At 40.3% G+C, this 25,743-nt stretch overlaps 3 protein-coding genes across 4 annotated transcripts in view; 1 reads left to right on the top strand and 2 right to left on the bottom strand.

Annotated features, from left to right (window-relative positions):
• Nucleotides 1-1,629: 1,629 nt before the first annotated feature.
• Nucleotides 1,630-11,175, bottom strand: lpxn (leupaxin). Its single transcript, XM_033622429.2, has 9 exons — nucleotides 11,025-11,175; nucleotides 10,026-10,111; nucleotides 9,766-9,833; nucleotides 9,168-9,264; nucleotides 7,595-7,855; nucleotides 7,318-7,491; nucleotides 5,777-5,858; nucleotides 5,516-5,664; nucleotides 1,630-2,020 (listed from the first exon to the last, which is right to left on the bottom strand). The coding sequence occupies exons 1-9, from the start codon at nucleotides 11,035-11,037 to the stop codon at nucleotides 1,754-1,756; spliced, it is 1,197 nt and encodes a 398-aa protein (XP_033478320.2). The 5' UTR covers nucleotides 11,038-11,175; the 3' UTR covers nucleotides 1,630-1,753.
• A 2,505-nt stretch (nucleotides 11,176-13,680) lies between these two features.
• scyl3 (SCY1-like, kinase-like 3) lies at nucleotides 13,681-23,343 on the top strand. The gene is made up of 14 exons (XM_033621792.2): nucleotides 13,681-13,984; nucleotides 14,103-14,287; nucleotides 15,444-15,629; nucleotides 15,835-15,948; nucleotides 16,109-16,165; nucleotides 16,250-16,352; nucleotides 16,470-16,581; nucleotides 16,671-16,748; nucleotides 17,477-17,616; nucleotides 17,784-17,971; nucleotides 18,326-18,497; nucleotides 20,236-20,406; nucleotides 20,493-21,292; nucleotides 22,724-23,343. The coding sequence occupies exons 2-14, from the start codon at nucleotides 14,123-14,125 to the stop codon at nucleotides 22,784-22,786; spliced, it is 2,349 nt and encodes a 782-aa protein (XP_033477683.2). The 5' UTR covers nucleotides 13,681-13,984; nucleotides 14,103-14,122; the 3' UTR covers nucleotides 22,787-23,343.
• Nucleotides 23,344-23,794: 451 nt separating this feature from the next.
• The window catches only part of firrm (fignl1 interacting regulator of recombination and mitosis), a 22,420-nt gene continuing 20,471 nt past the window's right edge, over nucleotides 23,795-25,743 (bottom strand). For both annotated transcript variants that reach the window (XM_078168732.1, XM_078168734.1), the window contains exons 24-25: nucleotides 25,739-25,743; nucleotides 23,795-24,181 (exon numbers count right to left, since the gene is read on the bottom strand). The exon at nucleotides 25,739-25,743 is cut by the window's right edge and continues 142 nt beyond it. In XM_078168732.1, coding sequence (XP_078024858.1) covers nucleotides 23,972-24,181; nucleotides 25,739-25,743 — 215 coding nt within the window. In that variant the 3' untranslated portion in view covers nucleotides 23,795-23,971. The remainder of the gene's footprint in view (nucleotides 24,182-25,738) is intronic.

The following is a 25,743-nucleotide window of genomic DNA, read 5'->3' as shown; positions in this document are numbered from 1 at the left end:
CTTTTTTTGTTAAGTACATAACTCCACATGTGTTCATTCATAGTTTTGATGCCTTCAGTGGGAATCTACAATGTAAATAGTCATGAAAATAAAGAAAACGCATTGAATGAGAAGGTGTGTCCAAACTTTTGGCCTGTACTGTATATATATATATACACACATATATATTGACAGACAGACAGATATTTTATTATAATTTAGGAAAAAACAGTTCTCAGACACATTTGTTCTGATAGGTGTTAACCAATCAGAACAAATGTGGTATTTTTCTTTATCATACAAAATAAAGTCTCTGGGCACAGGTGGGTTAACCTCTTCATGACGTATATGCTGGACTTGCTTGAGTTTCTTAAAGACGTTTCACCTGTCATCCAAGAAGCTTCTTCAGTTCTGATGGACTAATGCAGACTCACAGGTTTTAAACTCTGTGTGGGTTGAGGTCACATGTGAGCTCTTAGTTTCAGAGTCGTTGGGGGTCACATGTGAGTCGGCTCACCTGGCGAGCCGACTCACATGTGACCCCCAACGACTCTGTAAGGATTCAAAAGTTAGTTTGTTTTATCTCCAAGGTAACGGATATAAACACAAGAGGGTCAAAGTTATGAGAAAGTATATGTTCCAATCATGTGCATACTGCATGCAACAGTGCATACTTTTTAAGGGCAGCTGCAAGACCTACTAAAAGTAAAAAAGAAAAAGTATACGATTCGGAACGCACCCACTGATTTTTTTCCCAATGTAATTCTGCAGGACGGACAACACAACCTCACATTTAAATAGCTCAAACATTTCCTTCCACATCCTAACTGTGCTGTAAATATCTCATCTTGACATATCATCCAGAGTATTAGTTATCAGTGGGAGTGAAGAAAAGAATGTCAGGCAACAGAATAAATGGGCCCAGACGTGCAAGGTGCATCCCCAGAAATAAATTTACTCTGAAACACTCTGTGGCTGATCCATCCCTCAACAGTCAAAGCGAGCTGCTGAAGAGATGCAGCGATGCGAGGGAGCCCCGTCTGAAACCACCTTTGTTCACCTCACCTCCGTCATTAATCTTCCATAGGCGTCTATAAAGGAGTCTGTGTGGAGAATGAAGAGGTTGTTTGAATCCCATGCATGCCAGGGGCCAAATGGTAAGTCGGAGTAAGAGGAAACTTAGGTTGGCACGCCGATTCCATGCCAGTCACTGCCAATACAAGCTATCAGGCCACATAGACAAGCCCCTTGACAAACTGCTCCATACTGCCAGAGAGTATCTCCAGACTGCCAAGTCTTATGGCGAACTGAGGATAGCTTAATGGAAACCACGGATCAAAACTGCACTTCTGTGTTTTTCTTTCTCCATTTATACTTTTTACGTGATCATGATGTATGAAATCCCATATAATTCAGCCCAAGTGTCAGCAACACACCTTTTAGATCCATCCAAGGTTCACATGTGTAAAACATTTCTTCAGTGTTTTTATCATGGGAAATAGGTATTTTCCTTGTGTTTTACAACCATGTCATTAATTATATTACAATGTGGGCATTTTCACTCCATATTTTTACATAATCTGTTAATCATTTACGTCACACACTCTTCATTTGTAATTCATAAAAATGTTAGGCACCACAGTTGGCTATGAAGCACTGAAACTAATAACTTTAATTGCTCATCTGTACCAATGCAAATACACTCAACACACGGGGAAATTATAATCTTAATAATGACAGCGATATATCATTTGTATGTTATGCACTGTGTGTCTCACACAAAGAGTTTGTCGAAACAAGCTGCGCAGTATGGCTTCCCTTTCTGCTCCTTGAAGATGCCATGGTTGAGCTGCCGCAGACAGAAGGCGCACACAAAGTGCTCGGGGTGAAACTTGCGATCGAGTGCGGAGATGCAGCGGCCTGTGATGGGCTCGCCACAGCCACCGCACAGAGTGCCCTGCCGCGAGTGGAAGTGCTGTGAGCAGAGGGGTCGACCGTCCAACTCCATGAAGCAGCCATCAGCGAAGGGCTTCAGACAGTCCTGGAGAGAAGAGCAGAAGAGAGGCAAAGTGAGGAGGAAGGACAAAAAGAGACAGGAGACTGAAGCAGGGACTGTTTCTAAAAGTTGGCTGCAGAAAAAGCATTCTCAGGCTGTATCTTGCTGCTAGTTCACACATATAAGATGAGCAAAAAGGGCAAATGTGGATATCATAGCAATGATAATGTGATTTTAATGGGTTCATAAAGTCAGTGGCTGCTGTTTGGCAGCTGACTCTGTTGGATGTCAGTCTCCTTGGCTGACTAACAAGGGAAACTTTGTAATTTCATATCAATTAGACCTCACTCACAATTGTTTCGCCATGCAATTATAATGTAACTTCTAAAAAATGTGAATTTAATGTGACAAATGTGACCTTTAATATGCTATGAAGAGAAAACTCAAGCAGTGTTGCGGCCATGTTTCTATCAACAGTTCATTAACAAGAGTCGGAGTCTGCAGCCGCAGCAGCTCTGTGAGGCTGCGCTTAAATTTTCACATCAGGATGTTAAACACGCTCACAGTGATAATGATAGAATGTTGTTGTGTGTTGTTTTAGTGTGTTAGCATGGAAACATTTGATACATAGCACTAAACTCACAGTGCAGCTGAGGCTGATGGGAATGTTGTGCTAGAGCCATGCCTCTAAGGTGGCTAAAACCTGTTGTACCATTTGCGATGGTTGATTTGTTGCCTCCATATCACCCATTAAAATCATGGACGGTACAACTTGTCAGGTTTTATCCCTTAGTAATAACATAAACTAAATTGATCTGTAGAGATGTTTCATGTAGTTTCTCCTGGCAGACATTTTGACTTGTCATAGCCAGTGGTGGAATGTAACTTAGAACACTTAATCAGTTCCTCTACTTTGGTAAAATCTGAGGTGCTTTTACTTTACATGAGTATTTTAATCTCTTGCCACTCTCTGCTTTTACTCCACCGAACTTCCAAAGGAAATGTTGCACGTTTTACTTCATTACTATTATTTGATAACTTTTGCTAATAGTTACTTCACAAATTAAGATTTTGTTGGACACAAACCATATAAAGATACACCTGAAAAAGTGGATTGATTAGAACATTAATTGGCACCTGTTTAGATAATTGTTTAAGTTATTTTTCATGCAAAAACATTTTATTGTTCCAAATTCTCAGACATGTGCTTTTCATTTTAAATATTTTAATGATTTTAATTTATTAAACTGGTTATTTTTTAAATTAATTTTTGTATTTAGTCATTTTTTTCTGCGTTGCGTAGTTTTACTTTTAAAACTTAATACATTTTCCTCATTGTCCTTAGCTACTTTTACTGAAATTAACATTGTCAATGCAGGGCTTTTATCAGTATCTGAGTATTTTTACAGTCTGGTATTAGTACTTTTACTTTACCCATTTGAAACCTGAGCAAAAATTAGTGATAAGAGAAATTTAAAAACAAGAAAATTAATGATAGAAAATAAAGTTAAAAACAAATGAACAAACATGGAAATGACCTGGAAAAAGAGCTTCAAAATTATAATTGTGTAACATAAGTTTAAATATATAATCATCATTATTATAAATATAGTTTTCCCTAGCTTTTCTAAAAATAAATACATCTAAATCTATATTTTTTTTCAATTTGTAGAACATTTCTTACCAAGTTGCCTTTTATCCCCATGTTTATGAAAGAAGTTGCACTAATGTGCTCAGGGTTGAAAAGTTTAAATACTTGTGAAAGGCGTCAGCACATGAAAAGTGATGTCACTCCAGGTTTTAAAGCTTCAAAAGGGAGCTACACCCATTTTAAAATTTATAGATGTTATTCCTATGGTCTAAGACCAAGACTAAGTCCAAAAATCTTAGTAAACATGAACAACTTGCTTCCAAATCCAAAAACTAAAAGTGCTAAAACTCACATTTGTGATGTAACATGGTGTGAAGTCTGGAGCTGCTCCTTAGACAATGAATTGGGAAAGATGTTCTAGATGACACTGAGAGCAATGTTTGTTTCACAACTGAGAACACTACAATAGTATAAAGCTCATTTGGGTATAAAGAGGAAAACAAACATTTTACAGGTCGACAAAATTAGTCTCCTGTTTATTATCTATGGAGCAGCTTCACACTTTTTACCCTGTGACATCACAACTTTAAATTTTACTCTACTTGGCTTTAATTTGACTTTTTATTCTGGTTTCTGGCTGTGAGAGAGAGTAGCTCATGTTCACAAATATTTATTTAACTTCCCAAGGCCTTGGAAATAACATATTGGAATTCTCAATTAAGACGGTGTTCCTCTTTAAGTAGAGGATCTGAATACTTCCTCCAGCACTGGTCATAGCAGTAAAAGCACAGGTGTGACTCAAAACATTGGCGATGGCTCTGTTCCATTTACATGTGCCTGTAAGCCATGACAGTGTGCCAATGTGCACAACACCAGAGCCCTGGCACAGCAACGCCCTAATGGAACAATCCATTCATGACTTTAGTAACACCTGTGTTTAACAAGTCGAAATGTTCACAGTGAGAAAGGTCAGTGTTGAACTGTTTCTTAAAACTATAGATAGATGTATGATGATTTTAGAACAGCTTATACAGACTACAATCTAATTCATATGCTTTGGGCGATTGTGTCGCTTGTAATTATCAGTGGACTTTTGATGACAAAAAAAAAGAGTAACCTCAGCTTTTGGTGATTTTGTGGTAACGTGTTATGAGAATATCTGCAGCAAGTTCACAGGTGCTACATTTAATGAACTACCAGATTTATTTTCAGCAGGAGGTTGATTAAAAAGGCTCGGCCACTTTTCGAGTGTCCACTTCATCCTCCTGATGGAGGGTTTGACCTCCTGAACTCTGGAGTTAGATGTAGGCCGGGTAAAATCCTGACCTCGCTGATAATGACTGCTTCATGTAAAACAATGTTTAGGTTCTGTGCTAACGGTGTGATGCTGGTTGTGATGGTAATGATATAACCGCAGTAATGACTGGGTGAGGTGGTCATAGTTGGATGTATTCCATGTTTTATGTGATGTTTTTATCTCAGTTGTATTGATGTAATTTTGAGCGGTAGGTTTTAAGAGCAGTGTATTTTATGTATTTCAGGTTTACAGCACTGTATTTTCAGTCAAGACTGATTTTCTTTAGGGGCCATAAAATATGAAAAGTTGCTACCTCATGTCAGAGCATCTCTACTGAGAGCATTTTAGATTTAACAATTGCTCACAGCCGAGTAACAGCAGACATAAAGCTGCACACTGAACCGTTTTTGACCAGATGCTGCATACAGAAGTAGGTTTGAAGTGGATGTAAAAGATACCCACACTGAGGAATATGGTTTCCTTGATTTATTTGCATCATTTCAACCGCAACGTATTCATCAGGCATACGGTTTTCATCAGCCTTGTGGTCAAAATGTTGCAAATAAAGCAAATTTGTGGGTATCTTTCTCATTTATTCCCAGGCTTGTACGTGAGCCAGAGCTGCGTGTGTGGTCTGAGGTAAGAGGCTCACTGCGCAGACGAAGCACTCTGGATGCCAGGTGCCATTGGCTGCAGTCAGGTAGTTCGCTCTCACTGATTCCCCACAGCCTGAGCACTTGGGAGAGAAGAGGTTGTAGAAGTCCTTGCAACAATATGGCTTCCCATCCTTTTCTAGGAAACCTGGGACAAGTACAAGATACACATCCTGAGTGATAATACATAAAATGATTTCCAACTTTTCTGCTCAAGTTGTCATTTCCAGTGAAGAGAAATGAATGCGCAAGCTTCTCACCGTCAGCTCCAAACAGGCCTCCGCAGTGTGTACAGAAGAAGTGGTCGGGGTGCCAGGTCTGGTCCAGAGCTGTCAGGATGTTCTGGTAAACCAGCCAGACGTAGAAATATTACATCATGATTTTTACTTCCTTTAAGGATTTGTAAGGTTTGTCTCATCTCATATGTTCAGAAGCACAGCAATGTGGATCATGAACCACATAAAGTGAATCATTGGAAAGGTTGCATTAGTTTCTGATTAATGACTTTGGTCTGCTGCATAAGCCCAGACTGCAAAATCCCAATATGGTTTTGTGTCTTATTTATTAGAATGACATGTGGGATATATCTAGAAAAATTAACTACATGCTACTGTATGTCATCATCCAGTCTTCATAAAAATATTGTTTAAACAAATGGAACTAAGGGACTGTGCCTTATTTATTAGCAGAGTGGGGTGGCCAGGGTGTGACTTTTTTTCTGTTTTCATCACGACCCTCCTTAGAGCTCTAAGTATTTATCCTTGAGCCTCTCTCAGTGACTGGGGGGAAATGCATGACCCTCCCTCCACCATAAATAACCATATTTTTGTGCAGTCACACCAAATGAAGCTCTGGCGAATGTTTAGTAAGGAAGACAATACTGTTCATGCTCAGACAGTAAGTTTCTTTCTCACCCTGCCATTCACTCCTTGCGCACGTGCTCACTCATTATCTCAAGGAGTCATTGTCTGTCTGTTGAGTCATCAGCTGATTCACAATCAACCAATAGCACAGTGACACATCTTCTCTGTCAGCCTATCATCTTACTGCTCCTCATTTTAAATATGGTTCTGTCTCTGCAGTAGTTCTTTCTTGCTGCAGTCGTGCACGCCCTCCACCTCCCCATCACCACCTAGTCTTTACAGATTCATCAGCCTCATCTGCCTCAGCAGCCTCAGAGTCATCAGCCACCACCTCCACGAGTGTCTGAACTCCATGGTAGGATTTATCTTGCTGCCACTCAGATGTCCCTCGACCACAAAATATCTCCCTCTGGTGTCCAAACCCCAAAGACGTAATCAGCAAAAATTATCTGTAAATCTGTACACTCATACTCTACGTTAAATATTATCTTTACTTTATTCTTCTGTCTCTCCTGATTGAAATGCTCCTGATTGGAGTCAGTGCAATGAGCTAAAAACTTAACCTCTGATGATCATAGGTTAAAACTTTTAAAACAAAATCTTGAAGTTGAAGGGTGTCAGGGTGTTTGAAATAAATGCAAAATTCGATCATTTAATGCTGAATGATTCTCCGATAAGCTAGATTAAAGAACACAACTTCTTCCCCAGTGCTTAAAGAATTATTTAAAGTGCCTCCCCTGTTTTGCACCACCTCTATAAATAACAAACAGTCCCTAATATAAAACAAATCAGAGGATAGATCAGAAAACAAAGGCAAATGTGACATTTAAGAACATGATAGGTGTTCTCAATAGTTAGAAAAATTTCGTTTTACATCGTCAACACATAATTAACAAAAAAAATGAAAACAAAAAAATATATATATTTAGTTTTCTCACCTTTGTAATGGGCCCCTTACAGTAGGCACAGCGAGGAGAGAAGAGCTCTTGGTAGTCTTTATCACAGTACGGCTGTCCGTCTCTTTCAAAGAAACCTGTGTTGCTCAGCTCCATCTTACACACCACACACACAAAGTGCTCAGGGTGCCACACTTCACCCAGTGCCGTGATCATCTACAGAAGAAAAACAATAGACATTTTTTGTCCTGTGTGTCCGTCTTTATGCAGATTTCTAATTCTAAAAATATATAGATTTAAACGCTGTGACTTATTGTACCTTTCCCACAATGCACTTGTTGCAGGAAGCACAGTGGCCCTTCGCTGTGGTGCGTACGCCAATCTTCTCCAAGTCAGAGCTCAGCCCTCCTAGCAGGTCATCTATAGTATCTGTTTTCCTGCTCGTGGTCGAGGCCTTTGCATCTGAGCCTGCTGTGCTGCTGCTGCTGCTGTCCTCGCTCTCCTGTTTCCCGCCTTCTGTTTGCCTCTTCACAGACTTCTTCTGTGTGAGTGGTGGTGGGGTCGGTGAAGACGCTGGGTCCTAAATGATGGAGCACAAATATCTGTTGTATTTAGGTATATATTTGATAAATGTATTTCTTAAGTCAGTGCTTAGTAATACTTCTATTCTGCTACTTGAAGCTGTGCAGTTTTGACATTAGTACGATGCTGCCCTCTGCTGTTCAACCTGATTAACTTCACTCATGTTTGGAAAATTCCTCGCTGCACATCCATTATGCTCTCTTACCATATTCATCACTACTTCATATGGACTAGAAAGAAAACTTTGCTGTGAAGGATCCTTTAATACACCAAAATACACTCGCTTGCCACTTTATTAGGTACACCTGTTCAACTGCTCATCAGCACAAATAACTAATCAGCCAATCACGTGGCAGCAACTCGCAACATGGTCAGGACAACCTGCTGAAGTTCAAACTGAGCATCAGAATGTGGAAGAAAGGGGATTTAAGTGACTTTGAACGTGGCATGGTTGTTGATCTGAGTATTTCAGAACCTGCTGATCTACTGGGATTTTCACACACAACCATCTCTAGGGTTTACAGAGGATGGTCCGAAAAAGAGAAAATATCCAGTGAGCAGCAGTTCTCTGGGTGAAAATGCCTTGTTGATGCCAGAGGTCAGAGGAGAATGGTCAGACTGGTTCAAGATGATAGAAAGGCAACAGTAACTCAAATAACCACTGGTTACAACCAAGGTCTGCAGAAGACCATCTCTGAGCCAACAACACGTCGAACCTTGAAGCAGATGGGCTACAGCAGCAGAAGACCACACCAGGTGCCACTCCTGTCAGCTAACAACAGGAAACTGAGGCTACAATTCACACGGGCTCACCAAAACTGGACAATAGAAGATTGGAAAAATGTTGCCTGGTCTGATGAGTCTTGATTTCTGCTGCGACATTCAGATGGTAGGGTCAGAATTTCTTCTGATGGCTACTTCCAGCAGGATAACGCACCATGTCACAAAGCTCAAATCATCTCAAACTGGTTTCTTGAACACGTCAATGAGTTCACTGTACTCCAATGGCCTCCACAGTCACCAGATCTCAGTCCAATAGAGCACCTTTGGGATGTGGTGGAACGGGAGATTCACATCATGGATGTGCAGCCGACAAATCTGCAGCAACTGTGTGATGTTATCATGTCAATATGGACCAAAATCTCTGAGGAATGTTTCCAGCACCTTGTTGAATCCATGTCACAAAGAATTAAAAAGGGGGTCCAACCCAGTACTAGTAAGGTGTACATAATGAAGTGGCCGGGGAGTGTATATCAATAATGACAAAATTCAATTATTCTGAGACATGCACTTGCAGACACAGTACTGACCCCCTGTCCCAGACCCATCATATCCTGCAAGATAGCGTCCAGCTCCTTAGTGGGTGAGTCAGGGCTTGGAGAAGCTGCCACAGGAGCTGGCAGATCACTAAACCCAGAGAGAGAGGAGGAAATTAGAGAGCGTAACATCTCAAATTCTTGTTTAATTTAATTGAATCAATCTCCAAGAACACTAACTACCCTATGATTACTGTACAGATTCCTACTGAGGAAAAAGTATGTCTCTGAACATAATCGGAGGTCCTCTGTTTTTTTTTACAAGAGCGTAATGTGGTGCCATGAGCTTTAGGAAAACCCAGAAGACAGTACTTATAATAGAAATCTACACAGAGGCCATACAGAGATCGAGAAATACTGGTGATCTAATATCATTTGCAATATTTCTGGGGTGAGATCTGTCAAAAAGTCTGGTAGAAAATTAAGCTCAAAGTGTACACTACAATTGCTGCGTACACTAAGATGACCTTTTAATTACAACATACTGTATAGTGTGCAACACATTTTAAGTAATTCTCTGTTTTCCTTTACATAGTTTACACAATGATAATGTGAATCAGGGGTCAACAAGAGCTTCAAGCATGTGCTTCACCTGTACACATTAGAGCAGACTGGGCCTTTTTGTTTCTTGTTGACTCCTGCATAAACTGGAGCTGTCCCCTGCGGACACACAACCAGAATATACCAGAGTTCTTGTGATTGAAGTATCGAGATTACAACTTAATCAATCATAGGAAATTCCTAATTGCAGATTTTAGCTAGGTTAGTCGACAATGTATCTACGATCGAAAAAGACATAGTTAAGATGGTTATGGTGCAGTGTGAGTTTGTATTTTTTGGGTTTGTCTTCACCTCCCCAGCAGCTGGATCAGCACTCTTGTTCTCACTGACACTCTCTGAACCTCCTGTGTTCAGGGCCAGCTCCTCCAACAGCAAATCTGTAGCAGCATATGGGTTGATAAATCTTCTAACCACACGTATACTTAAATACATATACGGACATATATTTACACAACACAGCCACTAAAACACATTGATTGCACTTTCTGGGTGTTAACTGTCACACCAGAGGATGTGTATAATATGTTTGGTGTTAAATGTTTCCTGTTAAGTGAGACAGAGTGCACCTCGATGTGCAGATAAAAAGGTGTTAGCAGATTAGTTTGAGGTTGCTTCATGCAAGCCAGCTTCCTCAGGAAGTGATGATGACGTTGCAGAAGTGAAACTTGTAATAATGTTGCAAGACTCAACTCTCTCCTTCACACAATGTAAGCCCACACATCTAAGAAAATGGGAAGATATGAGTATGAATAATGTCTTTCTGTTGAAGTAGACAACACGGCAGTTAGACAAGAATAAGCGTGTAGCTTTTAGCACTGTTGTGTTCGACAAGTGATCGTTATGTCTTCCCATGTCTCTACACCTCAGAAAAATCTGCACATCCTATAATTTATTTTCAGAGATGCAAAATTAAATCAAACTGTTTTATCTTGAAAGATAGGAGTTGTATGTTGTGATGATCAGTAAAGCACATTTTTGTTTTAAATTAACTAAGCTAAAGCAACACTTATTAACAACACAATGTAAAAAAAAAAGAATTATTCAAATAATATCACACTGAACTGCATTTAAATGTACAGTATATCCTACAGGCTGCTTGTACTGTACTTAGTGTGAGTCACAGAATACATACTGAGAAGCACTGTCATCTTTTTATATGATCAATTTGAAATCATAGCACCTTACACTTTAAGTTTTAGAATTACAATAGTCACTCTACATCTAACAATCCGTCCACTGATCCCTCTGAGGATGATCAGCAGCGTTAAACATGACAGACAGTTGTCTTACCGAGCTCGTCCATGTTGTCTTCTGCTCTCACCACTTCAGAGTGAGTGTGTGTGTTTTTTTGCTGCAGGTTAGTTACTAAGGTAACAGCCCAATATCACATCTGGTCAAAACCATCACTTCCTCTGACAAAGATCTGTTTTCGTTTTTAACTGAAGCAAAACCTCTCATGGTTAGTATGAGATGTTGCTGTTTCCTTGTAAAGAGGAAACAAAAAACTGTCTCTGAAACAGAGATAACGACTGATTTTTGTGCTCAGTTAAGTGTGTTTAAATCTGTTGCAACCATGTCATGAGTTGATTGTGCTTCTGTGTACAGAATAAGTGCAGCTATGTATATATGATAGTAAATAAACTCACAATATTGGAAATGTGATCTGCACTGCAGATTACCACAAGTGTTTGTAAGGCAAGATGTTTATTTGTATATTTCCGAACAGAGGAAATTCATCATGCTTTGCATAGGCCAACTTGATGCATTTAGAAACATAAGTGGAAAGCAAAAACAATTTAAGCAGAATAGAAATAAAATATAGTAAAATAAAAATAGACTAGTGCTCTCACATTGTCGCCTCACTACTGTCTTACACACAACTGATTATCACTTTATCAGTATTTATTTGGCTCGTAACATTTTTATAACTTTATCAATACGCGCATAAAACAAACAAAATATATAGTATAGAGATATGTTGAGGTGTATCATTTCCAAGTAGCTTCAACTGTAATATGTGTGTGTACAGCAATTTAATTATATGATCGAAAGAAGTACATTTTAACATGATGCACATCCCCATTTACAGCAGTAGTCAAATCATGCTTAACCCCTTGAACTCTGCAATAGAAATGGTATTAACATTGTGCCATTAAAAAAAACACAGAAATTGGGCATTTTTTCATCATATTTTGAATAATTATACCCCCAAAAAATACTGATGCATAATATTTTTAAATGTAGAAACATAAACAATAGAAACTCCCATCAGATAATTATTGTTCTTAATTTGAGTAAGCCAGATACATTGCTCCAAATGATTATGCAAATGGTGCGCAATTATAGGAACTGCCTGTTTAATAGGTTTATATGAAGTTTAGGATCTTGCCATATCCTCCTGAGACCATGTGTCCTCATATGAGGACATTACATTTTGGGTTCATTCTGCCTAACTGAGGCCTGTTGTCCTCTTCCGTGGACACTTCTTGTGCCATCTAGTGGTAGTAAGACGACAAAACAATAATCCATGTAAAAACAAGATGGCAGCCACAGTCATCATAATCAGGCAGTGATGTCAAAGATTCAATATGATTTAAGAGAGGTCGTCAAGTCTTTTCAAATGAGTTTAGGGAGCCATTTAGGGAAAATCTAAGCTTTCAAGTCTAATAGACAGTAACAGCTCTTTCACCCACCTGTTGTGAGATGGAGGTTGAGTGTGAGTCGCCTGGCCAACAGGGTGGTAAAAGCGAGAACAGTCTGCATGACTTGAGAGGTAATAGGCTGCAAGGGGGCACCAAACAAGGCCAAGAGCGGTGCAGGACTGATAGTAGTATTATATGCTGTGCTAAGAGTTCTGAAGATTTCGGACCAGGAGGTGGCAAGCATGGGACAGAACCAGAGCATGGTCGGCTGGAGACTGTTTGCACCTATTACATGAGTCAGTTACATTGTGGTAAATCCGAGAAAACCTCAAATTAGCGTAGTGAGCTTTGTGCACAGGAGGAGTGAAACAGCCAAGCAAGGTTCCCAGCTCTTGCTCCCAAGAATCCTTGGGGCCGGATGCTGGGCTGTCAATAGTGGAATTGATAAGGCTGTAAATGCAAGAAATTAGACGCTTTTGTTCAGGATCAAGAGCCAATAGAGAGTCTACCAGAGTTGGAGGGGGTTCACAAGGGAATTTGGGGTTCTGATTCGGAATAAAATCAAATTTACTAGTTTAAATTTATTTATTTTTGATTAATAATATTTCCAGTTTGATACGCCATACGAGTTGGACCAATTTTAGCGATAGTATCAAACCAAGATGCTGTTAATTAGAAAGTACTTGTTTGAAGTCATTGGGAATTTATCATCAACTCGTTGAAGGACATCGGGACTTTATTGTTGTCATCTTGTTTGAGGATCAGGACTTAATTATCGTTGACGATGTTTAGTTTTTCATACATAATGGGTCCTACTGATCCCAAATACCTAGCAGAAAATAAAAATTCATACTAAACAAAAGTTTGGGTCTCAGGAGGATATAGCTGGTTGTACTACTTTTATTCCAGGGTCCTACATAGCTTCCTAACTGTGTTATACTGGTGAGCCCAATACAGACACATACTGGACCACAGACCCTCATCTTCCAGGACCAAAGATATTTCTAAGATAGATTGTGACAGTTCCCATTTGCATTGTAGTCACCATATGGCGCTCAGTCACCTCTCCGCGCACATACCTGCGTTATCTCACACCACTTTGGTCGCAACCATTGGCTTGTATAGCAGGGGTATGCGGGGCTTTGTATGTTTTTAAAACTTAATAAATAATCAGTTAATCTAATATGTAATGCCAACGTGATGTGTGTCAATTAAACAATGCATACAAATTCTAAAACCCCGAGCAAAGAAGCTTTAATGAGTAATTTCTATCATTTTCTACATAACACCACCCCTTGCTTTGTGGTTTAGTCTTTTACCGGAAGAGTCCGTGTTTACAGCGCAGCTTTTGCTCCACGTTAGCATCGTTGATTTGTCAAGAAGTGAACAGGGATTTATATTCCGCTTTTGTACCTAACAGTTTAATGATTTTGTAAAATAATTATTATTTCACGCCACGATTAGCATGTTTGTTTGGAGGCGGAAGTGCCGCCGACACGCATAGCAATGACGAGCTGGCTAACGTAGCGCCGAGGTTAGCCAGCTAGGAACCTAGCAGCACAAGCTAACTTCTCACACAGCAGCGGTACATCCAACACGGTGACACAGGTAACAGGGCGTCAGCTTAACTCTGGCGACACAGGCGACTATGTGTGCATGCTCGACGAGTGACAACCTCACACTGACACATATCATGTCCCTCTGCTCCCCCCACATTGCCCTCCAGGTCCAGGAACCAGAGCAGCCATGGGTGCGGAGAGCAGCGCGGTGCGGAGCTGTACCCTGGAGGAGCCGCTCCTGACCCTGCCCTCCGGACTCACCATGTACTCGGCGATGCTCCAGGATGGAAAGCCTGCATCCGTGTTTGTCTACAAGCGGGACAATGAGGACAAAGTCAACAAAGCTGCTAAGGTAGTTCAACTGAAGCCTCGATATCACACTGACCAGGGCTGCCAATCATAAGTTGTATTTGGGGCTTAATATCAGTAGGTTAGTTAGTTGTGTTTGATTAGTGTCTTGCACATACAGGTGTCCAGCTCACGTGGATTTACATGACCCCACAAACACTGTTGCAGTAGTTAAGCAACGTTTGTCAGTGGAGAACATAATAATAAAGTCTGCTATACATAGATCAGCCAAGATATTAAAACCACAGACTGATGAAGGGAGTAACATTGATCATCTTGGCCACCCATACATGGCAACAGCACTCTCTGATGGCAGTGGCCACCCAGCAGGACAGTGCACCATGCCACATGTCAAAAACAGCTCAGGAAAGGCCGGAGGAACATGACAAAGAGCCCAAAGTGTCAACCTCACTTCCAAATTCCCCAGATCCCAATTTGATGGAACATTTTTTGGACCAGACGTACCCCAATCCACAGTGGAGCCTCCCTGGATCAGCCTTGCCTCTGACATTTTGAGGCATGGGCACAGGACCTCTGGGGGTTCCCTATGGTGTCTGGTATTGGGGTGTTAGCAGTGGATCCTATGAGTCCTGTGGGTTGTGAGGTGGGATACAAACATGTCACAAGGATGCTCAGTCACATTGGGATTTAGGGAACTTGGAGGGCAGGTCAACACCTTGAGCTCTGTTTTTGCAGTGTGGTATTGTGCTGTTGTCATGAAGGGGGGGCACTTGGTCTGTAACGGTGTTTGTATCGGTGAAGAGCATCAAGTTGTGTCCATATAATACAAAGACCCGAGGTTTCCCACCAGAACAATGCACTACAACAAGATGATCAATGTTATTCACCTGCCAGTGGTTTAATGTTTTGCCTGATCAGCATGTACACATGTAGAAAATCATGTGCAAATAACGTAGCTCTCAGAGGCAAATGCTGGACCATCAAAGTTGCAAGTCTCATAATGATCTCAAAACACGCCCATAAAATCAATACCACCTAAATATTATGCTTTCCACGTACAGTAGTGTGTACTCGATTTAAATTGCTAATAAGTGGTTTTAGCACTCACGTTGCATAATCTGTTTCTATTTGTGGAATTTTCCATCAGCTGCATGACATTCACTGTATAGGAAATAAAGAAATGCTTTCATTTCCTGCAGCACCTAAAGACCTTGAGGCATCCATGTCTGCTGCGCTTCCTGTCCTGCTCAGTGCAGGACGGCGGCATCCACCTGGTGACGGAGCGTGTGCAGCCCCTGGAGCTGCTGCTGGACAGCCTCTCCCCAGAGGAAATTTGCGCAGGCATCTATGACATCCTGCAGGCACTTGTGTTTCTGCATGAGAGGGTGAGCAAAGAGAATCGGGCGCAATTGTCTCAGTGCATGTTATTAATGAACGAGAGAGAGAGAAAAACAAGTAGGCCTGAAGGCATCATTATGAAAAGTACCTGCTGAGGTGGTGTTTTGTGTCTCACAGTAGTTGTGCAATTTGGTGTCTGTCTGTGTTAAACAGGCATGGATAAATCCCTAACATGTCTTCCTTAACCACCAGGGTAAATCAAGCCACAACAACGTTTGCATTTCGTCTGTATTTGTCAGTGAGGATGGTCATTGGAAACTGGGAGGGATGGAGACTGTCTGCAAGTTCTCTGAGGCAACGCCTGAGGTGAGAGAGTGAATTAATAGAAAGAGTCCAAGGTGAAGCCTGAGTTTGTAGTTTTTTGGTTCTTCCAAGAATTTAAAGCACCTAGGTCGGATAGTTAAAGATTGATTTAGTATATCAGATTTATGTTTTATTTTATATATTTTCTTTTTCAACTCTTCAGTTTATCGCAAGCATTAAAAATGTGAGAGAGGCCAGCTGCATCCCTCCAGAAGAGCAGGTAAGCTGATCAAAGGTTGTGATGGAAAAATGGAAGAACTTCCCCTTTTAGTTCACAAGTTCTCATGAAACATGTTGCCGACAGGTTGAGGGTTTTAAAACGCTTCCTGATAACATCGCTCACTCTCGGGACTGTTACTCTTTTGGAATGATGGTGGAGACGCTCATCACTCTCCTGAACGGCCATGGTGAGTAGAGTAATGGCTCTGTGATGTCTACAGCCGTGTTTACAGGTGACCTCAACTGTCATGTTGCACTTTGTTAAATTTCATCAGTACATACAGACTTTCCTGTGTTGTTTCCAGTGTCACAGGAGCTGTCTGACAGTCTGGACAAGACCCTGCAGGCAGGCCTGCTGAACCCCGACCCCTTATCTCGACCTCCACTCAGCTCCTTGCTGACTCATGACTTTTTCAGGTTAGTTTTGTCATGTTTGCTTTTGCTATTGTCAGTACATGTTGAAAATGATTTATTTTTAGATACACAGCATATTTCTCTGTGAACAGGAATGACTTTCTGGAGGTGAGGACTTTTCTGAAGAGCCTGACCTTGAAGATGGAAGAAGAAAAGAATGAATTCTTTAAGTGAGAATACGGTCTTGGTTTACACTTTTTTTAATTTAATATGCTCTTTTGTAGTTAGTGCCCATGTTCATGCAAAACAGAACATCATATTGCTGGCAAATGTTGTTTTGCAAAGCAGACTACACTTATAGATTTTAGGCAGATATTAGTCTGAGTGGGCGGAAGTTTGCTGCATAGATCAGCCTCTCATTGGGCGGAACGAGCCACCCGCTGAAGTCCCGCCCTACCACCTCCGGTTGTGTAGCAGTTTTCAACTGTTTTCAACACGTCCTTTACTAACTTGTGCGGTGTTTGATCTTGCTGGATGTAGCCATTTTTCTGCCATGGTCCGCGTCCTGTAGGCGATATTTTTGTGGGTGTGTTACACCAAAACCTGTTTCCCCCTGGCAATATTTTTGCAAGCGCACCGTTGCTGTGGCACCGCCCAGAATGATTGTGATTGGTTGAAAGAAGTACAAGCAGCAGGGGCGTTTTTTCCTCCAATCTTAAAGTGAGAGTCGGCCCAGCCAGACCTTTCTTTTCTTGAGAAAGGTCTGGTGAGCGAGACTAGGCAGATATACTCTGAGTTGTGTTGCTTTTGTATAATGAACATTCTAGGCACCTGATTACCACAGTTGAGAAGTTAAAATTGTATTTCTTACATTTCCTCAGTTCAATAATGTCTAATTTTTACTATACCAAATTTCCCAAGTATTTCCTTAACATGCTCATTGTGCATTTGTTTCTAGGTTTCTTCTAGACCGGGTCCAGAGTCTCCCTGAAGAGCTGATAGCTTCACGCCTAGTCCCCAAACTCCTCAACTCTCTTGTTTTTGCTGAACCCATGGCTGTTAAAAGCTTCCTGCCTCATCTTCTAAGGCCAAAGAAGGGTAACATGACATTTTATTAAACTCCTTCTGTTTCTGCTAATAATAACTTGGATCTTTAATTCCATACCCAAGAGAAAGAAGCAATTTATAGCTGCCAGGCAGTTACATGAAACTGAAAGTCACTGTGGCTCATGCTTCTCTTTCTTATTTTTCGTCTGTGTGGACAGATTCAGGTGGTGGCAATGATGAAGAATGCCTGCTGTCTGTGTCCCTTTACCGTAAACATGTGATTCCTCAGCTTCTCAAGCTCTTCAAAGTCAACGAGGAACACATCCGGATTGTGTTGCTGGCTCACATCCACATCTACGCTGAGTTCTTCTCCCATGATGAACTCAAAAACCAGATCCTACCTCAGGTGCAGTAGAGACATAGTACCATGAATTTTAACTTTGATATCAGTGATGAACAGTTTTGGGTAATATGCCTTTTGGCTGAGAGTAAGAGCAATACCACTCTCATGTCTGTGCAGTACTTATGGAGCTAAAGCCAGTAGCATCAAGAGTGGAAGCAGTGGTTAACAGCTAGCCTAGCTCACTACAAAAAATGTCACACTGCTCTTTCAATCTCTAAAAATGGATTATGATGTATAAGAATTCCCAGAACAAGAAGAATGTAAATTGTTTTTGTGTGTTACATTGTAAGGCAGACTAAGATGTCGTGATGCAGTTCTCTTATAGTGAAATAATACTTTTTTCGTTCCTGGCTGCAGGTTTTGCTAGGAATGCGAGACACCAATGATTCCCTGGTTGCCATGACATTGCAGAGTCTGGCAGTGTTGGTGCCCTTGCTGGGTGCTCAAGTGGTTGTTGGTGGAGAGAGGACCAAGGTCTTTAAACGCACCACACCCAACTTCACCAGGTCTACAGAGGTCACTCCCGAAAGTAAGCAACACTGACCTAATACTAACAATAACAGTGAAGCTTGGCATATGTTTATAACCCACACAACAGTGCGTATAGACATTAGATTATTTATACAGGGTTTTCCCTGGATTTGTTTTAGACAAAGGTGGCAAAGGCTGGAAAATGTGCATTGTGTGTGGCATACAGTTTGTGCATGCACCTTTAGTGTGGCTGCTTTATGTCTGTTAAATATTGACTAAAAAACAAAAACAGAATGAAGTTCAGTTTTACTTATAAAGCTATTTCTTAACATTTCAAACGACTGTTTTTATTTATAGCGCTGGTTATTGTTTGACGATTATCAGTACTGCTAGCAGAGGCAGATATGCCACCATAACCACAGTAAACTGTGCTGCTGTATGTGCAACACATTTGGGAGACATGTCATGACCAGATCCAGAACATTACAACAGAAGGTTTATTCATTTATTTATTTATTCAAAATGTAGACAAAGAAAGTATACAGTACATACTTGTCAATATATTTTTATTATAATCAACGTTCTCACATTCACAAACTTGCATTTTGATATTTTAGATCAGTTAAACAGATTCATTAATTTTCCATGAGCACTTATCCTGTTGGGGGTGGCGGGGAGGCTGGAGCCTATCTCAGCTGGCATTGGGTGGGAGGCAGAGTTCACCCTGGACAGGTTGCTAGACTATCACAGGGCTGACACATAGAGACACACAACCATTCACCAGTTTACCTGCGTGTCTTTGGCTGGTGAGGGAAAGCCAGGGTACCTGGAGAAAACACACTGACACAGGGAGAACATGCAAACTCGGCACAGAAGGGCTTCCCCACCCCAGGGTTCAAACCAGGAATGTTCTTGCTGCTATGACAATGCTAACCACCCCCACTGGTTAAACAGATGAAACAAGAGTTACTGGTTTCTAAAATGATCTGTGAAGTACCACGTCTCAAAAACTATACAGGTTCCTGAGGTTTAATATCACTCCTATTTACTTTTGTACCTTAAGCTAACCTAGCTGTCATTACAAACAACAGCAAGTCATTGCCATAACACCAATAATAAAAGGCAGCCTGCCTTTTGAGTTAGATAGGCAGGGACAACCCTTGTGTATGATCCTGCTTCTTATCAAAACAAGATATCAAGAACAGTTGGCAGTAGTAAGCAACAAGACATTTCTAGAGTTGCAACAGAAAGCAAGTTCATACAAATGTTTATAGAAGTGATTTAAGACTGGGGAAATTTAGACTGTTAAGGCTCCTTGTGCCGCTTTTTGAGTTTGTAATGTGGGACACATGAGAGACTTGTGTTCATTGGATACAGATACAGCATCATAGTACAAGTAAAAGCCGTACAGGAACAGGCAAACTGAAGTAACTGACTATAGGAGGAAGCCTTACAGTAGTATGTTGAATAAGCTCACAGCGTTATATAGTATAGGACACTGAGATCATCATTCTGTCTCCGCGTTTGTGTGTGTCAAAGAGTGTCTCTGTGTTGGCTGTAAGGTTCAAGGAACCATTTTTGAGTGTACCTGTTCAAACTAGACAATATGGATTTGGATAAGTGAATGTCACTGTTGTAATCCCTCAGTAACCATTGCATGGCCAAGCTGCTCAAGAGACTAAAGTATAAAAAAAATCCATGTTCTCTAGCAAACTATTTATGGATTGCTTAAGATTTTAAACAAAAAAAAAGTAACATTTGGTGAACACTTATGTTACTTTACCTCTGTTCTTTAGCTTCACCTGTGCATATAGTTGGAGGCTCCCACCCTCAGATGGCCCAGCCTTCAAAAGGCTTGAATTTGTTCCCCAGACCATCAGGGACTGAAGGCCTGGTCCTGGGTCATATGGATAGCTTACCTGCTAGTAGGGAGACTCCAAGAATTTACCCTGTGCCACCAAAATCAGGTATGACCCACCCATACAAATAACTTTAATTGACAGTTTGACGTCCCTGTGTCTGAATCTCTGTCTGTCTTTTTGACATGTTTCAGATGTCAGCAGACAAATGTCTCTACCTTTGAACGGCTTTCGTCAGGACACTGCGATAGAGCCCCTGTCATATAGCCCAGAGCAGACTGACAGACGAGAGGGTCCAGTGGAAGACTGGCCTGACTGGAGCGACCCTGAAGAGAGTGAGAACAGAGGTGGACAGTCAGTCCAGATCCGCATTCAGGCCTCAGAGAGAGAAGATCCCGTCAGCAGCAGACTGCCACTCATGCACTCAAACATGGAAGAGGAGCCGTGGGATGACTTTGAGGACACTGAACCTACCTCAGATCTCTCCCCTACAGCTCCTCTGTCTGACCCAGTTATACTCACACCACCCAGAGGGGGCACCACTACACCTGTAAAACATGCTCCTGAGGCAATGAGACTGGGTTCCTCCAAACCCCTCAAACTGACCTCAAGCCTGCTACAGCCCACCCAAAGCAGGACCACTTCCTCATGGGACAATGGCTGGGCTCAAGAGACAGACTCAGAAAAATCACACAACCCATTAAACCCCAAACCCACAGTGCCACAAAAGAATGGTGGAAGAGGAGGTCTGGGAGAGGAGTTCACCATTAGGGTGAAGAAAAAGGAAGAGCCAGATCCAGAGCTGGATTTGTTTGCAGACATGGTGCCGGACATCAAACTGTCCTCTTCAGCTCTGCTGCCACTGGACAAGTGCAGTGTGAGTGATGCTGGACTGCCAACAGCCTCCTCAGAAAACACTAAATCTCTGCAGGTTGACTCATCCATCGATACTGTAACACTCACTGCCAAGTTCGCAGTTGCCAACCAGACTGAGGTGAGTGTGCTTGGTGGTGTGTTTTGTTTTGTTTTCCCAGGATTTTGCTTGAGTCAGGTTTTCAAGATTGAAATAGGAAGAAATTAAATGCTCAAATACTTCTTAGGTGTTTATAGCAACTTTAAGAGACTTGATAAGTACCAATGGGAACCAGAGCTACAAAAATAAGTATTCAAAATGGAGTTGTATAAGGCACTTATCCGCAGTCAGTGTATTACCGACAGCAGATGGCAGTTAGCCTGCCCCCAGTTTGGAGAAGCAGGCAGGAGTCTTGACACGGGGCAAGGAATTGTACTGCTGTGGAAGGGGGCCCTGGGCAGAGGATAAAATATTTTAGCCACCTCAAATAAATCAATGCCGGTTTAAGTGTACGCCATATTTAGGGTGCTTTCACATCTGCCCTGTTTGGTTCAGCTCAATAGAACTAAAATTTGTCATCCAAAATCATGAAACAATGTCATAGTACAGTATGTCGTCCAAAATCATGAAAATAAATCATAGTATAACATGTCGTCTAAAATCATGAAAAAATGTCATAGTATAACATGTTGTCCAAAATCGTGAAAATAAATCATAGTATAGCATGTCGTCCAAAATCATGAAAAAATGTCATAGTATAACAAGTCGTCCAAAATCATGAAAAAAAGTCATAGTATAGTATGTTGTTCAAAATCATGAAAAAATGTCCTAGTACAGTATGTCGTCCAAAATCATGAAAAAATGTCCCAGTACAGTATGTCGTCCAAAATCATGAAAATACATCATAGTATAGCATGTTGTCCAAAATCATGAAAAAAGTCATAGTATAACATGTCGTCCAAAATCATGAAAAAAAGTCATAGTATAACATGTCATCCAAAATCATGAAAAAAAAAAAGTCATAGTATAGTATGTCGTCCAAAATCATAAAAGTCATAGTATAACATGTCATCCAAAATCATGAAAAAATGTCGTCGTAAAGTATGTCGTCCAAAATCATGAAAAAAAAAAAGTCATAGTATAGCATGTTGTCCAAAATCATGAAAAACCTTACCTTTAACTCATTTCACTTGTGATCCCTTGACATGAAGCCCTTATCGCAGGGTGCATAGTAATAATTTGTGAGAAGCTGTTCTCAGATCGCTTCATTTTAAAAGTTCTTAGAGGACACACGAGATAAAAATAGCACATGATAAGAAAAATCAATGAAAAATATTGTGAATTTTGCACCTTCTAATATGCTACTTTAAAGACCTGCATTTGTGAAACGAAACTATTAGAAATCCAAATGCACTGGTAGATATATGTACTCAGCTATATTATTAATTTTTAAAGTCACATTGTCTTGTTAATGAATTTGCATAGGCAATGAAAAATGATAGCTTTTCTCTCAGTTTACAGATCTCCGTGATTATTGCTCATTTACATTCTTTGTTTCTTTTTCTCTCACAGGCTGAAACAGATGGTTGGGGAGATGGAGATGACTTGAACTGGGAGGATGAGAGTGCCTGGTGATGACGTTTGATCCCTCTGCTTCATCTTGAGCAAAAGACTCGACCACTGGAAAACTCAAATGCTCAAAATGCACCGTTTCAGAGACAGTCGAGCTGAAAGTTGCTCCAGTTCTCATTTAACAGCATGATGCAGTAAGAATGACAATGATGGACTCTTTATAACCTGGACATTTATTATCAGTCTGTTCATTAAGATAACTTGCTTTTAAACGGGAAGGACTGGAAGCTTATCAGAAGATGCTGGACTTGGATAAATGAAGCCATTCTATTTTTGTTTGCCAGCTAATACTAGTCACCTCTAGACAAATGAGGATCTTAATCAGAGGTGAAGGTCATCTTGTTTTCATCTGCTTCTCTCTCTCTCTCTTTTTTTTTTTAATGTGCCAACTTCACAACTGGCATGAAGATCAAGATTTACTTTTTGGCAAGACACAACTTGTCCAAAATGTGTCGGGTTTGATTTACAGAAGGCTTGCACTTTGAATGAATGTGAAATAGAAATTACGTAATTTATTAGCTTTTTGGTTGCTGGTGAAGTAAAGATTTTACTGTATCAAATATGACCCTGTTTTGTTTTGTAAGACATTTGTTAGATTTATCTTTTGAGTTAATTGCAATTGTTTACAGCTGCTGACAGCAAGTTCTTAAAGGAAAACTTCACCCACAGAATGACCTTGAATTTGTGAAGGAAACGTTCTCGCGTGCCTCCACAGAAGATGGTAAACACTGATTTATTGGGGACCGTGTTAAAACCAGTACAACTACTCAAAACATCCATGCTCTATTCAAAGTCAGACGCCAATACTAAGATCTTTTAGCAAGGATGCATGTCTTAAGGAAGCAAATGGTCATTTTGTGGATGAAGTGTTTAAGTCTTTAACTTGGACTCTCATGAAACAGGCCAACAGAAAAATCCTCTAGCTATTATGAGTACTCTACAGGAATTTGTTATAGCACAATTTTGATAACTAAGGTAGTATTAAATTAAAAAAAGAAAAGAAAAATGCTGTGTATTCAAACAAGTTTAATAAACAATAACATCAATCAAAACTGACCACAGACAGGTATAAAAACTGAAGAGAGACTGTTCGGCAGTAGCGAAGGGTACACAGACGTCCACAGGCCCAGACCGTGGTTGAATAGTTGTTCTGTACATGGAGTAAATAAATCTGGGCCTAGAAAGTGGCTATGTTGTGTGTCTGGCTGTACTGATGTGGCTTATGAGGGTCTGGAGCTCCTGTAGTCTGGATTCCAGCCACTGTGGAGGTGGTGCAGTTGTGTTGGCTTTACCTTCAGTGAGAGCCTGAAGGGCTTTTAAAGCACTCTCAGCTGTCTGGATGTAGCGGCTGTACTCCTCCTCTGCACTGGTCTCCTGCCGAGCTCTCTTTGGACAGGGCTGAGAGGGAGGAATAGTTACAGGGAAATTATACGTCTTTCCGTGAATGAAATTCTCACTCACGCAACACGATTAAATTTTACATCAGAAGAGGCAGAAATCTTGCTTGTACAAATGAAATTTTGACCTGCTGAGCAGGACAATATGTAATGATTTTATTGAGATTCTTTTTTGCAAAATAAACTACTTTACCATGCTTGTGTTATTGCTAGGGAAAATTTGGACACAGTTACTAGAAATGTATCAAATATTACAGGGTTCCCTCAGATCAATAAAAAGTCTTAAAGGCACTGAATCCATTAATCTAAAACTTGGTATTAAAAGGTCTAACTTTTAAAAGTCTAAATGTCTTAAATCTAACTTGCTTTAAGCTATAAGAAACATATCTCAAAAAATTATACATTTATAAAAACTACATATATATGTCTAGGCAGTGAAAACCACCAGAAGTGGGGCTTTAATCAAAAGGTCAGTGCAAATTGCACCCTCACTGAAAACTGAGGACTCCATTCACATATCCATCTCTCTTTTCAAGTATTTCCAGTCAGATATCAAAATAAATAATATAAAAATAAGTATGTCGTCTGAAATCATGAAAAAACATCAGTGTAGTATGTCTAAAAAATCCTGAAAAAAAGTCAGATAATAGTATGTCGTCCAAAATCCTAAAAAAACATCATAGTAGTATGTCGCCAAAAATCATGAAAAAAAGTCATAGTATAGCATGTCATCCGAAACGTTAAAACGTCATAGTATAGTTATGTCCTCCAAAATCACAAAAAAAATGTCAGTGTAGTATGTCTTCCAAAATAATGATGAAAGGTTATAGTATAGTATGTTGCCAAAAATCATGAAAAAATGTCATAGTATAGTATGACGTCCGAAACAACGTTAAAACGTCATAGTGTAGTTATGTCGTCCAAAATCACAAAAAAATGTCAGTGAAGTATGTCTTCCAAAATAATGATAAAAGGTTATAGTATAGTATGTTGTTAAAAATCATTAAAAAGGTCATAGTATAGTATGTCGTTGAAACTCATGAAAAAATGTCATAGTATAGTATGTCGTTCAAAACCATTTAAAAAAGTCATAGTACAGTATGTCGTCCAAAATCCTGAAAAAACATCATAGTATAGTATGTTGCCAAAAATCCTGAAAAAATGTCATAGTATAGTATGTCCTCCAAAATCGATTTTTGCCTCAAATGAGGCAGAAATTTTGCTTGTACAAATGAAATTTTGAGGACAGGACATTATGTAATTATTTTACTAAGATTCATTCTATAGACATACACATCATACATACATATCCATCTCTCATTTCAAGTATTTCCAGTCAGATATCAAAATAAATGATATAAAAATAATCACTGATAATAGCTTGGTCTATATTATGCTGCTACCACCTACTGTGCATGTACACAAGGAGGTAGTGTTGCACTAGCCAGCTGCCACTCAGTGACTTGGACAGTTTAAATATGAAGAAACGCCGTGCGTGGTCATGCATATTCAGGAAGCCTGTGAATGGAATCTTATTTAACTTGGTGACAACACTAACCTCTG

The sequence above is a fragment of the Epinephelus lanceolatus genome, chromosome 6 (assembly GCF_041903045.1).
Source record: "Epinephelus lanceolatus isolate andai-2023 chromosome 6, ASM4190304v1, whole genome shotgun sequence".
Classification (NCBI taxonomy): Eukaryota; Metazoa; Chordata; class Actinopteri; order Perciformes; family Serranidae; genus Epinephelus; species Epinephelus lanceolatus.
This window is presented reverse-complemented; position numbering and strand designations above follow the sequence as displayed.

Bases quoted from the DNA above. Each gene is read 5' to 3' on its own strand.
- lpxn (XM_033622429.2), bottom strand. The intron at 7,492-7,594 runs GTACAATAAGTC...TTTCTTCTGTAG, and splicing joins ACAAGTGCATTGTGGGAAAG to ATGATCACGGCACTGGGTGA. The intron at 5,859-7,317 runs GTGAGAAAACTA...CTGGTTTACCAG, and splicing joins GTAAGGGGCCCATTACAAAG to AACATCCTGACAGCTCTGGA.
- scyl3 (XM_033621792.2), top strand. From the start codon at position 14,123: ATGGGTGCGGAGAGCAGCGCGGTGCGGAGCTGTACCCTGGAGGAGCCG. The intron at 16,353-16,469 runs GTGAGTAGAGTA...TGTTGTTTCCAG, and splicing joins CACTCTCCTGAACGGCCATG to TGTCACAGGAGCTGTCTGAC. The intron at 16,582-16,670 runs GTTAGTTTTGTC...CTCTGTGAACAG, and splicing joins CTGACTCATGACTTTTTCAG to GAATGACTTTCTGGAGGTGA.